General features: G+C 41.5%; 1 protein-coding gene across 3 annotated transcripts in view; it reads left to right on the forward strand.

Moving 5' to 3' along the window:
• Positions 1-17,770, forward strand: part of TNFAIP8 (TNF alpha induced protein 8) — an 82,135-nt gene that overhangs the window by 54,037 nt on the left and 10,328 nt on the right. Inside the window, exons 1-2 of one of the 3 annotated variants that reach the window (XM_065550372.1) lie at positions 604-683; positions 4,035-4,490. The exons of 1 other annotated variant lie outside the window; for it this stretch is intronic. In XM_065550372.1, the coding sequence (XP_065406444.1) occupies positions 4,451-4,490 (40 nt within the window). In that variant the 5' untranslated portion in view covers positions 604-683; positions 4,035-4,450. Of the gene's footprint in view, positions 1-532; positions 684-4,034; positions 4,491-17,770 lie in introns of those variants that run through there. One more of the 3 variants, XM_005300158.3, reaches the window with a different exon arrangement.

Raw genomic sequence — 17,770 nt, forward strand, 5'->3', positions numbered from 1 at the left:
CGCCCCTCTCCCTTGGCCGCCCCAAGCACCTGCTTGTTAAGCTGGTTCCTGGAGCCGGCCCTGCAAGTAAAGCTGCCATTTTTCCTCCTTGAAGTACTTTTAAATCTTACCATCTTCCAGTGTTAACCAGTCCAATTTCAGATATTTCAGGTAGTGGTGAAAAGTGCAATTTAGGTTTAAAAAAATATTTTCATTTGGAGCTTGTAGCAAGTTGCCTGAGGCCTCTTCTGCTTGTCAATCACTGTCATAAAATGTTCAAGTTACCACTCAGTGCTGCTTTTGACTTAATGATTTTCACCTCACTTCTGCTCTCTCATACACATTCCGCGTGCTGTAACAAGTAAAACTCCACCCTTTCTGAAGACTGAAAGACATGAGGGGTGGGGTGGGGTGGGGATGGATGGAGTAAAATGCATAAACTACAACTAACTGCTGGGAAATGAGTTTCTGCAAGGTGCTGCTTTCCAGACAGTTGCTTGTGTGCAGTTCAGAAAGGGGCGGAATCCTTTGCACATAGCTGAGTGCTGATTTGTTGAATTCACAGAATTTTTCCCCTCATAATCCCACCCACCCTTTTTTTGAGAAGTTGACTTGCTGCTTCTCAAAGAGCACGTCAGCTGTAATCTGGCCTCCAGTGAGTTACACTGACACCATGAGCTCAGAAGCTGATGAATCCAAGGAAGGTATGATTTTAACTTTTTCAAAGGCCTTCATTTAAAAATATAGTGCAGTTAGTGCCTTCTTCAAGTCTGCTTTTGGCAGCCACAACAGAACATGAATAAGCGTTTTGCTCATTTTAGCATTGAACCATTCATAAGGGAGGGGAAAAATACTTTGGCAGAATCATCTGAAGACTGCTTTTTAGATTTTACTGGAATCAAAACAACCACAGTCTTGATTCCAAAGATGTCTGCTTATTTGTGCAAGGGTGATCTAAGAGTACACAAAGTACTGGTAAATGAAAGAAACAATATATAGTAAAAGGCTTTTGAAATTGGAAATGCTATATATTTGTTATAAAAGAGGAAGCTGTGTAGGGGAGAAGTGAAAGATCATTAATTTGGGAATGAGCTTGCTGCTGGTGCAGCTGCTGACTTCCTTTCCAGTATAAGTGTATACTTTTTTGGTGTGGGTGTGTGGGTGTGTGTGTGTGTGTGTGTGTGTGTGTGTTAAACTGAGAGGAGTGTGCCTGGAACTAACGTTGCCAAAGCAAAGGGTTTCATTTACTCCTTGTAGCATGAACGTGTGGAAGAGCTGGAAACATTTCAACAAAAACACAATTATTCTCCCATGTTGATTTTTAGGGGGGTTTGTTTTGTGCAAGTTGCAGAGGAGGGTGGTGGAGAGGGGGAGTAATTTCCTGAAACTCGGTATGTATACAAAAGAGCATTTGTACAGAAGGAAGAAAAAGTCAAGACTGGGATAAAAAACTGGCTTTCTCTGAAAAGAATTTGATTTCATGATCTTCATAAGTAGTCTCTGTGGAGACTCCAAACTGAAAGAGCGAAACAGTTTGACTCTCACAAACCAGGTTAGCAACAAGGAAACCCAAGTGTTTCCCATTTGGTAACAAAACCATCAGAAAGCTCTTCAGAATATTTCAGAAGGCTCCCTCCCCATCCCACCTTTCTCTATCCCACGCCACCACTTGAATGTTAAAATTACTGTAGGCCTAGACTTATTCTTTACATGAGGTGAAAGACAAGGATAGTTAGCTGATCTTCAGAAAAATAGGACTGGATCGAATGAAATTTAATGATACAGATGACAACATAATCTATGTATTTAATGACTATGCATGATCTTTGGCATTCTTGTAGTACTCAGAAATTACACATACGCTCTCCCTCCCTTTCTCCCCAAATGAACAAATACCTTTAAAAGCACACACTTTTTTTGCCAATACAATATTCAAGAAATTATTATAGAATTGAAATACTTTTCTGTAGCAACTGTTGTGGGGGGGAAAAAAAGCGAATGTACATTCCTATGGCAACATGCACATTCCACCCCATTTGTACAGTAGGAGAGCAAGTAGCATGCACGCCATGGCATGAAATGTTCTCTGGTTTACACACAGGAAATGTCAGACAGTTTGTAAAGTGCACTTTATTTCAAAAGTAAATTCATTTTTTTAAGGTAAAGCTCTTATATCCTTCTGTCTGATTTAGATTCTTAAAATTCTCTGGGAAGATGACTTTGGTTTTTATACAGATTGTTTAATTTCTCTTGACATAATGTGAGGTGCCAAGGTCTTCATGGTGACAAAGATAAGGGGTTGGTTTCTGAAGAGATTACTTTGAATCAGTTGCTTTAATAAAACACTGGATTTTGTTTTGCTTTGACCTGAATAAGTGTTCAATGGAAAACCGAAGCAGTGTAGAAAGAGCAGGTGTGAGTATCAGCATGCAGAGATTATTTTTTTTAATGTATCGATCACTGAAAACTCCACAAATAAATTAGTTTTATATTGCTGATAGTATTGTACAGAAATTATTTGTGCTGCATGAGATTTTTGTGTGTGTAATGTCTTGTGTCTTGAGATGAGAATACAGTCACACTGCTTTTAGTTGTCATGACCTACAAATGAGGGTAAGGGAGAAAATGACTAGATAAAGGCTAGATTCAGTCAACAAAATTATAAGTTGAGTGAGTCTGCAGCTATGTTAGACTGCCATATCTGATCCAATTTAACATTGCCAGGTAGCTCCTTGGCCCCAGGCACCACACTGAAGGCATGTCTATGCTGTAGTGCAAGGTGTGACTGTGGCATGTGTAGACTTATCCAAGCTAGCCCTTATCTAGGTAGTTTGAATAACAATAGTAGTGAAGCTGCTGCAGCACAGGCTGCACAACCCCACCCAGGACCCTGGATATGTACAGGAGGGGCTAGCCCATGCTGCTCCAGCTTCACTGCTGCTGTTGAAGCTAGCTAGATCAAAGCTGCAGTCAACAGTCACATTCTGATTGCAGTGTAGACTTACCATAACACTGAAAACATAATCAAAACTCCAAAGATGCATAATCATAGAACTGGAAGGCAAGACTAAGTATTATTTAGACCATCCCTTACTGGTGTTTGTCTAACCTGTTCTTAAAAATCTACGACTGAGATTCCACAGTCTCCCTAGGGAATTTATTCCCGTGCTTAATTACCCTGACAGTTAGTAAGTTTTTGCTAATGTCCAACCTAAATCTCCCTTGCTGCAATTTAAGCCCATTGCTTCTTATCCTATCCTCAGAGGTTAGAGAACAAATTTTCACCCTCCTCCTTGTAACAACCTTTTATGTACTTGAAAACTGTCATGTCCCATCCCAGTCTTCTTTCTTTTCCAAACTAAACAAACCTTTTTTTTAATCTTCCTTCATAAATCATGTTTTCTAGACATTTTAGTCATTTTTGTTGCCCTTCTCTGGACTTTCTCCAATTTGTCCACATCTTTCTTGAAATGTGGCATCCAGAACTGGACATATTACTCCACTTGAGGCCTAATCCGGGGTGCTCAAACTTACTGGCCCTCCGAGCCGCATACAACAATCTTCAGAAGTTTGAGAGCCGGAGCCCTGCAGCTGGGGTTTGGGGCTTCAGCCCCACTCCTGCTGAAGTCCCGAGACCCTCCTCCCCACTTGACAGAAGCTCGTACCCCACCACTTCACTGCAAGGTAGAGGTCCTGAGCTCTACCCCTCCCCCCCCCACCCCCACCCCAGTCTGGTAGACAGAGAATGGGGGACATACGGGGCATGCGAACCACAGTTTAACCACCATCAATGCGGAGTAGAGTGGAAGAATTACTTCTCATGTCTTGCTTACAACACTCCTCCTAATACATTCCCAAATGTTTGCTTTTTTTGCAACTGTGTTACACTGTTGACTCATATTTAGCTTGTGATCCACTATGACCCCCAGATCCCTTTCTGTAGTACTCTTTCCTAGGCAGTCATTCCCCAGTTTGTATGGGTGCAACTGATTTGTTGCTTCCTAAGTGGAGTACTTTGCATTTGTCTTTATTGAATTTCATTCTATTTATTTCAGACCATTTCTCCAGTTTGTCCAGATCATTTTGAATTTTAATCCTTATCCTCCAAAGCACTTGCAACTCCTCCCAGCTTGGTATCGTCCACAAACTTTATAAGTATATTCTCTATGCCATTATCTAAAATCATTGATGATGATATTGAACAGAACAGGACCCCACTTGATATGCCCTTCCAGCTTGACTGTGAATCACTGATGATTACTCTCTGGGAATGGTTTTCAACCAGTTATGCACCCACCTAAAAGAAGTTCCATCTAAGTCAGTGGTTCTCAACCAGAGGTACGCCTACCCTGGGGGTACGCAGAGATCTTCCAGGGGATACATCAACTCATCTCGATATTTGCCTAGTTTTACAACATGCTATGTAAAATGCACTAGCTAAGTCAGTATAAACTAAAATTTCATACAGACGATGACTTGTTTATACTGCTCTATATACTATACGCTGAAATGTAAGTACAGTATTTCTATTCCAATTGATTTATTTTATAATTGTATGGTAAAAATTAGAAAGTAAGCAATTTTTCAGTAATAGTGTGCTATGACACTTTTGTATTTTTAATGTCTAATTTTGTAAGCAAGTAGTTTTTAAGTGAGGTGTAACTTGGGGTACACAAGACAAATCAGACTCCTGAAAGGGGTACAGCAGTCTAGAAAGGTTGAGAGCCACTGATCTAGGTTGTATTTCCCTAGTTTGTTTGTAACAAGGTCATGAGAGACCATATTAAAGCCTTACTAAAGTCAAGATATACCACATCTACTACTTCCCCCTATCCACAAGCCTTGTTACCTGTAAAAAATAAAAAAGCTATTACGTTGGTTTGACATGATTTGTTCTTGAGAAAACCATGCTGTTTCTTATCACCTTATCTTCTAGGTGTTTACAAATTAATTGCTTAATTAATTGCTTAATAATGTATTTATGTATCAGTGTATTTATGTCAGAATTCAAGCATTTGGATTCTGTTGGATAGCTGACCAAGAAAATTCCTGTTTTATTAAAAACAGTGAAAATGCTTTCTCTGTAAGCTTGACAAATTCAAACTGGAAATAAGATGCAGTTTTTTAACAGTCTGGTAAATTAATCATTAATTCTAGGTAGCAAAAATTAATCGAACAAATACGTTATTGTCTTTGGGCATGAGTTTGATCTAATTTGTGCCCATGTCAATCAGGAGTAAGAGAGACTCTCCCTCCTTCTTGTATATTGTACTAGTTCTAGAGTAAATTGAGGATTTGGGTTATGCAGTAACTCTTGTGTGGCTTTGCAGCTTCTGTCCTTGATCACTGTTTACTACATGGTCCAGAGGAGAATTATTAAAGGGAAACAGTGAACTTTCTGTTCAATTATGCCAAAACATGCTGTGTTGTTAATGTTGCTAAGTAACAATTCAACAAATACCTGTATATTGATCTTTAAGCCAAGGTGTCATTACTTTCTGGTCTATACTCACATTGGCCTTGGCTACACTGGCGCTGTACAGCGCTGCAACTTGCTGCGCTCAGGGGTGTGAAAACGCCCCCCCCCCCAGCGCAGCGAGTGCAGCGCTGTAAAGCGCCAGTGTAATCAGCGCCTGCAGCACTGCACACTCGCTCGCAGCGCTGCAAGCTACTCCCCTCGGAGAGGTGGAGTACTTGCAGCGCTGCAAGAGCTCTCGCAGCGCTGGCGGCGCGACTACACTTGCGCTTCACAGCGCTGCTGCGGCAGCACTGTGAATTCTCAAGTGTAGCCAAGGCCATTGTTTCATACATTTTTCCATTAGTGTATTTACATTTTTAGAGGCTAACTCTGATATTAAAAAAACCCACAAACCTCTCTATATAGATATTTTTGTACAGGCCAAAACGTACAGCATGGTAAAATTAAGAAAAAAAAAAATCCTGTAATGTACTACTACTTCTGGTCTACTCATGTCCTATTTTAGGCACACAGAGCAACAACAACAACAAAAGCTGTAAGTGCTATCAAAATTGCATTGGTTTAGGTTCTGACTTCATTGCTTGCAGTGACCTGAGGCTAAATGCTTTTAGTGCAGTAAAATTAAAAAGGAGATAACACAGTATAAATTATATTTGCATCTCTCTCTCCTAGGATAAAATATTAATATGTGTAAAACTTTAGAATACTGTAGCTGAGACATTCATTCTACAGGTTTTCTGTTGTATATTTACCAAATACATAATCTTGTTTTCTAATAGAACTTTCAACTCCAAACATAACCTGAGAGAAACTCTGCTGCCCCTAAAGTACAATGGAATATTTGCTATGAAAGATTTTGAAATGCACCACATCATCTGCTGTTTAGTAGAATGCACAAATAGCATCATTTAAAACCAGAGTATCTACTGTATCTTTATTACAGTCAGTTCTAAGTTCTGCAGTTCATCGGCTTGAAATCTGTGCATTCCTGAAAAACAGTACTCCCTATTTGAGAGGTAAATACTCACCCCCTCTAGTGATTATGGATCATATTTTGACATTTTGCAACTACCTTTTTCCTAGTCAGGCAGATAAGCTCTTGTGAATAGTCAGGGAGTCCCCCAGCATCCCAATACTGGAGTGGAATGTTCTCTATTTGACGAATGTTATCAACTGGGAAAGCATTTTTAAGGAGCTGCTATTGGGCTCTCGAAGTTTGTTCAATCCCAAACATCCAACACTAAGGACAATCTAGGGTGTATCTGCAGAAGTTTCTTCCTGTTGCTACCTCCCATACTGGCCTTTGTGATGGAACCCTTTACTGCTGGACTCTTCATCAAAGTGAGGAAGGACATTCATAGTATACAAGTGATGGAGGTAGAAGTTTCCTTATTATTTGAGCTATTAGGTATAGAGCTGAATGAAGGACAATAATTCTGTTTCCCAGCAACTTTTAAGGTTTCAAAATTTGTTTTCATTCTTCATTTGAGTGAAAACAAAACCCTTCGAACATTTTAGCAAAAATGGAATTGTGCCAAAATATCCATTTTTTGGGAATGATATGAGAGTATTTCAAGGCGATTGTGGATGCTGGTGTAGGTAACATGGTGATTAGGGCACAGAGCTGAGGAGTCAGAAGACCCAGGTTCCAGGCCTGGTCTACACTAGGGGGAGGGAATCTATCTAAGTTACACAACTATTGCTACGTGAATAACGTAGCTAAAGTCAACGTACTTAGATCTACTTACCGCGGTGTCTTCACTGCTGTAAGTCAACGGCTGATGTTCTCCCGTCGACTCCGTTTAAGCTCCTCGTTCTGGTGGAGTACCAGAGTCGACAGGAGAGCACTGTTTTTTTTCACACCCCTGAGTGAAGGTTTCAGTGCTGTAAGTGGCAGTGTAGACAAGGCCTCAGACTCCTTGACTAAAGACTGGGTGTTGCACAGATAACTCTCCCTACTTCAGACTGCAGAGGAGAAGGATGATGACATGGTGTGGATTTTATTACTTGGATATCACTTGCGTCATGCCATATGTTTATATGGTTTTTACACAAACAGATAGCTGCAGTCCTGCCCTGAAGATGCTACAGTCCAAGCTACATAGGACACACTGAAGGCAAGAGGTGGGGCACTAGTTCAAGAAAGGGAAGGTTGTGGAAAGGGAGCTAGAAGATAGGAAAGAAGTGGGTATGAAGGAGACGGGAGCGGTCATTAATAAGGGCCTTTCGTAGGCCAATAAAAGAGGCCCAAGGGGAACATGATAGTAGTTGTAAAAGAGTGTGAAGGGAGGAAAGAGTACAGTAATGTGGAAGGTGCTCTAGGGAAGTTGGAGGAAATAAGATGAGAGATCTAGACAAGGCAAAATTATTACTGTCTTGAAGATGAGTTGAAGGAGCATAAATTTGATGTGGTAAAATGCCCGAAATCAGTGAAGGGATTTGAGCGGAATGATGTGACTAGAGAACATGGCAGATTCAGGTGGTAGTACTAATTTAACTCCCATAGGCCTTTTTCATCTCCTTGAGATGATATTTTCTCCTGAGAATCAAGGCTAGAAAACCACACGAGGCTGAGAATTCTCTTTCCCAAGTAGTTCTGTATCTCAGTCCAGAGCAACAAGGAAAGAATGACTGTTTTTATTTATATTTTTCCTTATCTTGTCTTCTGCCCTGGGAAAACTTTTTCCATTAACACACTGGATGTCACAGAGCTAGTATATCTGATTTTCCAGGAGTTAGCTATTCTGGAAAGCAAAGGATAATGCTGTGTTGAATCAGAGATCTTGGCTAATACCATTCCTGTAAAATACTATTGAGCCATTTTCATCTACAGAGCTCTTTGCAAGCGCTAGTCTTCATGCCACCCCTTATTTAGTTAGGTAAGATCCTTGTACATTTGAAGTAAATGAAGCCGAGGTCAAATGAATTGTCTGAGGTCACAGAGAGAGCATTGCAAAGACAGGTGACTGTAGCCTTTGGTTTCACTAGGTTGACAGAATGATTAGAACTCTAATCAGCAACTAAGTTACAATGATTGATGTAGATTTACCACTGCATCAATTCAACTTTACATTAGTATAATTTCAGACTTGAATCAATTTACATTGTTGTAAATGTGGATTAACAAAAGGTGAATCAAGCTCAATGACTGTAACTTGCACTAACTGATTCTCTTTTGAATAAAAATGAAGAATCTTTTATGCCCAGTTTTCAAACTCCAAACAAGAATTAGTGTTCACCCACATGTACTTGAAAATGCCGAGGTGTATGTGTAAGGCATCTTATCATACATCTTTCAGTCTCATGCATCCTTTCTGCCTATACCATTCCATAGTCCTGTAATTTGTTGTGATTCTGAAATCATGTTTTGGGATTGACAATCAGGAGATATACCTATATCTATCTCATAGAACTGGAAGGGACCTTGAAAGGTCATCGAGTCCGGTCCCCTGCCTTCACTAGCAGGACCAAGTACTGTCCCTGACTCTTTTTTTCTTTGCGCGCCCCAGATCCCTAAATGGCTGCCTCAAGGATTGAACTCACAACCCTGGGTTTAGTAGGCCAATGCTCAAATCACTGAGTCAAGCAAACTCTCCATCCTCCTGCCACATCATCGTGTTGACACTTTTTACCTTTAGCCTGTATTATTTTTCACACTTTTAGTGTATACATATTGTTTTAAATAAAAATGCTTTTTAAACAACAAAAGAGGAACATTTGTATAATAAAAGTAGCTTTTTATCTTTGAATGCAAAGGATGTGCTTGCGGACACCTATATTTGTATTCACAAATGGGCATTTTTGTGTCTATGGGCTCATTTGTGCACTCAAATGTGTGGTTTGGTGGGCACCAAAGGGAGGCATTCATGGCTTTTTATGAGTTAATCCATTCTGCCCTGTTTTATGCACTACCCTACACCACTGAAGTCTGTGGGGAGCACAGAATGCAAATCAGGACAGAAGATGACATATTGAGCCCATGTTTCACAATCTGCTCCTCAGGGTCTGACTTCAATCCACGCGGCAAAACAACTTATAATTGAGGTTGAAACCTTTTGGGCTCAGTCCTCCCCCAAAAAGAAGTGACAGAACTCTGTAATTAATTATGAGCAGGATCCAACCCCTTAACTCACTGCACTGTACCTAGGGTGACCAGATGTTCCGATTTTATCGGAACTGTCCCGATATTTGCTTGTTTGTCCCGCGTCCCGACTGATCTTCGGTCGGGTCACTGGACAAACGAGTAATTTTACCCTCCGCTCCAGCTCACAGGCAGAGCCCGGAGGGGCTCTCGCCCCCACTGCCCTGACTCTGCCCCCTTCTTCCCCCCCATTGGATCCGTCGCCAAATCCCCGCCCTGGTCCCGCCTCTTCCCCAACCACGCGGCATTCCTCCTCTCTCCCAGGCTTGCACACGGGCCATGGCCGGGGCCGGGAGCACAGCGCGGAGGCTGCTCCAGCCCTGCAGCCCCCGGGGCAGTGCGATGGGTCCGGGAGCAGCGCGGAGCGGGCAGGGGGTGGAGACATGCGTGGGAAGGACAAGCTCCTGCCGGGAGGGGCCGGGCCGGGCCCAGCTGCCTGGTTCGACCCCAGCCTGGGTGGGTCCCTGAGATCCCCGCGGCCGGAGAGGGGCTGCCCGGGGTTGCGGGGGCAAGTGTCCCAGGCGGGGTGGAGTGGAGCAGCCTCTGCTGCGGGGCCGATGCGACAGAGCCCGGGAGCGGCCGGGCCGGGAGCTGCAGGAGGGCCCGGAGCGCGGCTCGGCTGCTCAGCTCGGAGCCCAGGCTGGGCCCGGGAGCGAGGGGATGGGGGAGCTGGAGGTGTATCGGGGGTTGGAGCCGAGAGTTGGGTGGAGACGGGGCTGTGCCACTGCTGCGTGGGGGTGGGGTGCTCAAGCTTTTTTTTTTTTTTTTGCTCTTCTCCCACCCCCACCCCGCGTCCCGATATTTCATCTTTGTCATCTGGTCACCCTAACTGTACCCAGGTATTGCACCACATGTGAAACTATACATTGCAAACTGCTTGGATGTTGGTCCATGCATACCAACATGAGCTATGGATGACACTACAGTATTTTGATTTATGTGAAGCTTTCCGTTTAGGACAACACTTTATATTAGTGGCTTAGTTTTTCTTTATTCTTCTTACTACTATTTTGTTTTATTTACGCGATTGCTCACTGTGCCTTATGCCCTTTTTCAAACCCTCAAAGATGGTGTTGGCTCTCAGCCTGCTCACAATCTAAGCAGATAAAAGCAATGGCCTCATAAAATGCATGACTATTGTGTGAAGCCTGGATGGAGCAAAGTATGTAGAAGGTAAGACTGGGGAGCTAACAATCAGATAAGGTTATGATGCAAAGGTCTGTGTAAGTCTTTTAATCAGAGTGTCAATACTGTTTTGTCACATTCACTTATGTACTGTAGTGATGTTTGTCATTGTTTCTTTTCCACTGCTATAACCACAACCTTTAAATCAATATAGTAATAAATAATTTTAAAAAGTCATATTCCAAGTTTAATCTCAAGTTTAATTTTTACATTCTTTGAAAAAGAAGGTGATTACTGTAGTGAATGGCATGTCATGGATTATGGAAGTAAATAGATATAAAGTTTCATCCATTAAATGTAAGTTTATAGTTGTGTTGTAATATGAGAAAATTAAGTTGTTTTTGTATATGGCTCTTTATTAAGCGGCTTTCTTTCTTCTCTTAGCCTACATCAGTCACAGAGGGAGAAATGTGAAGTTTAAACTGTTATGAAATAGGTTATATTTAAGTCTAGATTCTTTTTCCAAGACACATTGTTTATTTGTTCATCTTTGCTGTTTTATGGATGATGGAACTGAGACTAATCGTTTCACAAAGCCAGTCATCTACAAAACTATAGTAGCAGTTGTTGCCATGTATGGCTGTATATGAAATTTCAGTGTTTGATATGACTGTTTTCCATTTGTAAAAATAGAAGGAAAGTTTTTACCTCAACTCAAATGACATGTGTCAGAGTTGTATTTTAATCAAATCTTTTAATGTGGAAGATTTAGATCTATTTCTCTTTTACTTATGCAAATTGTTGGGCTTTTTTAAAGAGGGGACAGCTTTGGGGTTTCTATAACTTTCTGTGATGGAAACATTTTAACAATGTCTGTTGGATGGACTGTGTGAAGATAAATGATGCATATGTGACTGCTAGCAAGATGCCCGAGGTCCCAGTAGAATAAACATGAATTGTTGATTGGCAAACCGCTCTTAGGATCACAATCAATTAGACACAATATGATTTTGTATATTTGAGTAGTATCTCTTCTGCTAGACACTATTTTACGTAGGATAGCTCTCTGCCAGGTTTGTTTGGTTTTTTGGGGGGGGGGGGGAGAGGATTTAATTTATATGGTTTGATTAGTCTACGGGGATATTTCTGATGTAGTGCTGGGCCTAAAAAGTGTAGAACCCCTGGTACAGTAAAGGAACTCAAAATTTGTCTTGAATGTAGGTTTAAACTAAAATTGTGTTACAACAAGCAATCAATATTATGATCAGTCGCAAGACATAATTTATTGCACTTGTGGCGTTTAGGCATTGATCAATCTGCTGTAATTTTGTTTACCACTTAATGAAATGTTATAGAGAAAGAGGATGGTAATACCTCATGGTAAGGTAAGGCAAACTATTAATGCATAGGCACTGCAAAAATGTCATTTCACTAATTTAAGTTTTAGATCAATAGGTTTTTTTGTTGTTGTTGTTGTTGTTTGTGGGTTTTTGGTTTTTTTTTTTTTTTTTTTTTTTTTTTTTTTGGTCATCAGGGCGAGGACTTATCCTTCTCCAGTGTTCAAGTGTTTTCTTCCAAGTCACCTTTTCACATCATAACCCCCAGGATCACAAGGTGCCGCAACTATCCTTGATTAAAGGCTGTATGGGACTCACTTCATAGTTCATCAATACTGCTAAATGCTTGCCATATGTATTACTATGGAACAATGCAAAGCACAAGGGCTAGACATTTGACCTCTGCAGTGCTCACCATCCATACCAGCCTATGTAATGAGAGTTTATCTCTCAGGCATCAGCACAAAGTACTTAACCATAGGGCAGGTCCAAATTTTAAATAGTAAACACATTTGCTAAGCTTACAATTTAAATAGGATATTTTAGTGCTATTACTAGTCAATAAAGATTATGTAATAATACTGCTTTTGACTATAACATAAGATATTCAACCACAATATCTAATTTCACAGAAGCATGAATCTGAAGATATTAAGAGCCTAATTTTCCTTTTACCTAAGTTTCTAACTTTTGTTAGATCTCTCATTTATGCTAGTGTAAATTAGGAGTAGCAAAATCAAACCCTAAGGAAGTAAAATATAGTGTTAAAAAAACAACAGAGGAAACCACTAGTTTGACAGTCTTAACAGCCATTAGGACTGAGAAAATTCAACTTTCATTTAACCTACTAAGAATCATACACTTAAAACAGTGTTGTTTAAAAACTTACAATATTTAAAATGTTTTGGTCAATTAAACAGCTGTTTTGACCATTGGCTTTGAATCAAAGGGCTACGGAATAAGACAAGCCAGAGGAAAAGGTGAGCAGCAATGCAGAGGGTGAGTGAGATGGGAGAGGTGGACTGTGCAGTAGGGTATGTTTTTGTATTGACAGATGGGAGTCAGGGAATTGAGGAGAGGAAATGAGCAAGGCATGGTGACTACAGCTTGAGTGCTTTACAAAATAGGTATGGGGTTTTTTGAAGAAGGAGGAGAATGAAGGAAGTGATATTGGTACACTAATAGAGAAACAAACTCTTGCAATTGTACAGTGTGACATGGAGGAAGTCACAGAATCAAGAAGGCAACTGAGGGAAAATAAAATTAGACGTTTTCAAATTTGCCTTAAGATCAAACGTTCTGGTTAATTTAACAGCTGTTTTCTAGTCTCACCATCTTGTCATTTGTTAACTCCTCTTTCCCGCTTTCCTTACATCCAGTTATTTGTCAGATCCTGCTGCAGCTGTCTCCACATCATTTCCAAAATATCTCCCTTCTCCTTTCTGATTTCCAATTTACTAGTCCATTCTTGTAATAGATTATTGCAGCCACCTTCTCTCTGTTGTGCCTCATGTCATCTTTGTCCCCACTATCTCCAGTCAGTTCAAATTTCATCTGTCAGTTGATTTATATTCTTGCCACATGGGGCTTGTATCTGATAGCCTTTGGCCTTTCCCTTGCTTCCAACTTATTTTCTGTATCAAGTGCAAGTTTCTCCTTTGCACTGCATGTTTCCATCTCTGTCCAAGACTCCTGAACTCTCTTGCTCCTTATGCTCTGCCCAACCTTGTCTCTTGTCACCGCCTTTGACTCCCGTCCCCATACCTAGTTCCCTTTTGTGCGTGGAAGTCCATACGCCATGACTACCTTCCTATTAATATATAACAAGACCTCTCCTCCTTCAATATTCTTGAAATAACTCTGTTCGATCAAGCATTCTAGCTGTAATTGGCCAAACTCTATCTTGTCCTGTCCTGTTTGCTTGTTTCTTATGCCCTTCGGTGACAGTGGTGACCTATTATAGTTTGGTATGCATTTATGAGGCTGCATAAATGATTACAGTATCTGGATTGCATTCTGTTTGTTCTACAGAAATGACTGATATACATTTTTATCTTACCAAACATCTTTGTAGTGTCAGTGTGGACTGTGGCATACTTGTGTGCTCCTGGCAAACACAGATCTGCACATGCAGATATAGGTGCAGAGACGCACCTGTCATTTGCCTACTTAGACCAATCCAACAGCTGAAATATATTGGATCTATATTTAATGTCACAGCACCTGTTGCTGCATTCCAAGAAAGGAGACAAATAAGGAGTAAAATGCCAGACTACGTTCGTCACCCTATTCTGTGTGACTGGGTCAGCCTTCTTTGTTTTTCAAGTACACAGTATATTTTAGAATGTGGCTCTATAATAGCAACCCTATGTGTATAAAAAAGTATTACATCTGAATCGTTTTCTTCTTGTCAAGGCAGTGTAAATAAAAACACCCATGGCTTCTAGTGGGAAGAGTGGGCAAGCCTTTAAAAAAGCTTTGTGAATCTCCTAACTAGCTACGGTATATATCATGTGATACAGGGGGTGGCTGTGGAAAGCTCAGGCATGTAAAACCAGAATAACTTGTTGGTGCAGATTGCTCTCATTGGGCAGCAAAACCCTATACACACATTCTTGTTTGGAATAGCCTCATTCACCACCCCGTCCACTCCTCCCCACCACACATACTCTTCTTGGGGCTTTTTGTTTGCCTGGCAACTGACTCTTCCCACCTTTTATAGTCAGAGATCATTTGTGTCCAGCTAGCTTAGCCAAGCCAAGGCATTTTCTGTTGCAACAACCATATATTGCATATGACTTTGTGAACCCATTGGCAAAGAGATAACACTTTCCCTTCTAGCGTCCTACAAAAAAGAGGATATAGGGCAGAGGTTCTCAGGACAAATTTTTTGGTGGCCTCAGAGTGTGGTCACTCTCACACTTTTTCCCAAAACAAATAAATATGCACATATATACACATCCAAATAATTGTAATTTATTTATTGCTAGCTAGAAAGTTTGTTGTTAAGTGGTATTAACAAATATCACTTTTCACAGCATACTTACTCAGCCCCGGCAAACCGATGGGCAAATTAAGCCCTGGATAGGGGTTTGGAGGAGACAGTCAGGGGCCAGAGTCTGAAGCCCCATAGCCAGAGCCTATTGACCCACCACCCCAGGGCTGAAGCCCAAACCCTGAGCCCCACCGCTCCTGGGAAGGTGGGGAACTCACCAGGTGGCTGCTCCAGCATTGTGTCCCAGCTGTCTCCAGAGTGGGCAGGGCCCATCCCCTGCTTGCAGCCCTAACAGCCAACACTAAGGCGGTGCATCCAGGAGCAACGGGGAGGGGGAGGGGTTGCTGCTTTGCCCTCCCCCCCAGTCACAGCCCAGGAGGCTGTGGCCGTAAAAAAAAGCCCATGGTGGCCGCATTTGAGAAACACTAGGGTATCTTATCCATATTATGGTTCTGGAGACTTTTTGTTTCTATTCCTCCACAACTCTCTGTTCTGAGGGGACTCTGCCAGACTTACTTTCTTTTGTTCCCCCGCCTGCAGCTGACACAGCTGACTGCATGGCCTTATCCAGTCTTCTTCGGCTATCCCTCAATGTGAGGATGATGTCTGCCAAGGGGGTTCATTGGTGGGTTTTTAAGTGGCTGAGGAGCCCAATTCGTGCCCTGCAGATTTTCCCACAGAAGTGACAGGTGTAATCTTGGAGGAGATGTAGTTGTTGGCTGGACTGTTGTGCCCTTTCTTTCCTCTTTTGTCACTTCTATCTCATGAGCACATCTGCTCTCCTCAAAGTGAGTTGTGCCTTGGTGTATGGTGTGGCGCCACTGTGTTCTGTTCCAGGCCGAGTCCTTCCGGTTTGTTGGGTTGATGCCTCCCTTTTTAAAGTGTTCTTTCAGTATGTCTTTGAAGTGCTTCCGCAGCCCTCCGCAAGCCCTTCTTCCTTGACTTAACTGAGAAAAGAGTACTTGCTTCAGGAGGCGAGTGTCAGGCATATGTACAGAGTGGCCAGCCCAGCTGAGTTGGTGTTTCATGACCTGCGCTTCTATACTGCTGAAGTTGGCTGCAGAGAGAGCGCTGATGTTAGTGCGTCGCTCTTCCCAGCTGATCCTGAGAATCCTCCTGACGCAGCACTGTTGGAACCACTCCAACCAGGAATTAGCTAGCAGCCTTTATGCTCCAAGAGTGGGATAACCCACTTCTATACGCTGCAAACTATGTCCATGCAACACCTCTTGTTTACTATTTATCCTAGGCTTCAGGGCCTGAGATTAGTTGCTTGTTCCAGGTCTTTCAGTGTAAATATTAAAATGATTATAAATTGCTTGACTAATCAACATTTTTATAGCACTAGATGGGGAAAAGTTGTAGCAAGAATCTTTTAAGACTTGCCTAAGGTACATAATGATAAACTCCCAGGTCAGGGGCCAGAAACATGCACATTTCATGCATTTAAAAAACTTGGTTTAAACATTTTTTCTAACTAAAACTGACATTCACATAGAAATCTGAATATTTTCCTTCATAAAGGTGTGAGTGGCAAGGTGCATAGGAGAGAAATGAGTGGAAATGAACATTTTTCTATAGAGGGGGTATGATCTACAACCCTTTATTTTTAGGGGCTTGGGGCCAAAGTGCAGGCTTGGAGAGTTGTGAGTTACAGAGGGCCTAGAAAGTGAAGTGTAACTCAGAATGGATTAAACCTTTGGGAAGGGAAGAGGTGTTAACTGCCAGTGCTCTCCCTCAGGGTTGATGATGGGGAGCAGGGAAGCTCTAGATTACAGCAGGAGTTTGAGGCTTTTGATTCAGTGTATCCGTGGTGTCATAACTTTTCCAGCCAACACTGCCCATTTTTTCGATTGTGCTAATACTGTAAGACAACCTCTCCAGTGCAGCTGAAGTTGTGGAAGATTTGCACAGCTGCATCCACTTCTCCCAGTAGACTTTCCATCTCTGGGGGTCTCATAAGGGTATGTACCAGCTCCTCAATTAATCTGGTCCATTGGGAGTGAGAACTGTGTCCTCTTTGGGACAGAAATGAAGATTCGAGGATTGTGACTTGATCTGTGTGTCACTCTTAAGCTTATAATGTCTGTGGAATCAGTTCGAAGCGATGGAAACAGCTACAAGCATGGTGAAGAGTTATTTTTGTTTATAATATCACTAAATTCAGTCATCACTGGAATGTGTGATCTGTTACCATCCAGTTCTCGAATTCTCAGCCATTTTCAGATTTATGCATCACACCAGTGTGACAGCATGGGCTTTCAGCTACTGATGTTGATGTAACATACATAGACTTCTATAAAGCATTTGACTTAATACCACACGACGTCTTGATTAAGAAACTAGAACAATACAAAATCAGCGAGGTACATGTTAAATGGATTAAAAACTGGCTAATTTAGTCTCAAAATGTAATTGTAAATGGGTAATCATCATTGAATGGTTGTTTTTCTAGTGGGGTCCCGCTGGGATCAGTTCTTGGCCCTATAGTACTTAATACATTTTCAGTGACCATAGAAGAAAATATAAAATCATTACTGATGAGACTTGCAGATGACACAAATATTGCGAGAGTTGTAAATAACAAAGAGGACATGTCAGATACCGAGTGGTGCGGATCACTTTGTAAACTGAGCTCAATTAAAATATGCCTTTCAATAGGGCAAAATGTAAGTTTATACATGTAGGAATAAAGAGGTAGGCTATCTTTACAG

This window comes from Chrysemys picta, chromosome 6 (assembly GCF_011386835.1).
Source record: "Chrysemys picta bellii isolate R12L10 chromosome 6, ASM1138683v2, whole genome shotgun sequence".
Lineage (NCBI taxonomy): Eukaryota > Metazoa > Chordata > Testudines > Emydidae > Chrysemys > Chrysemys picta.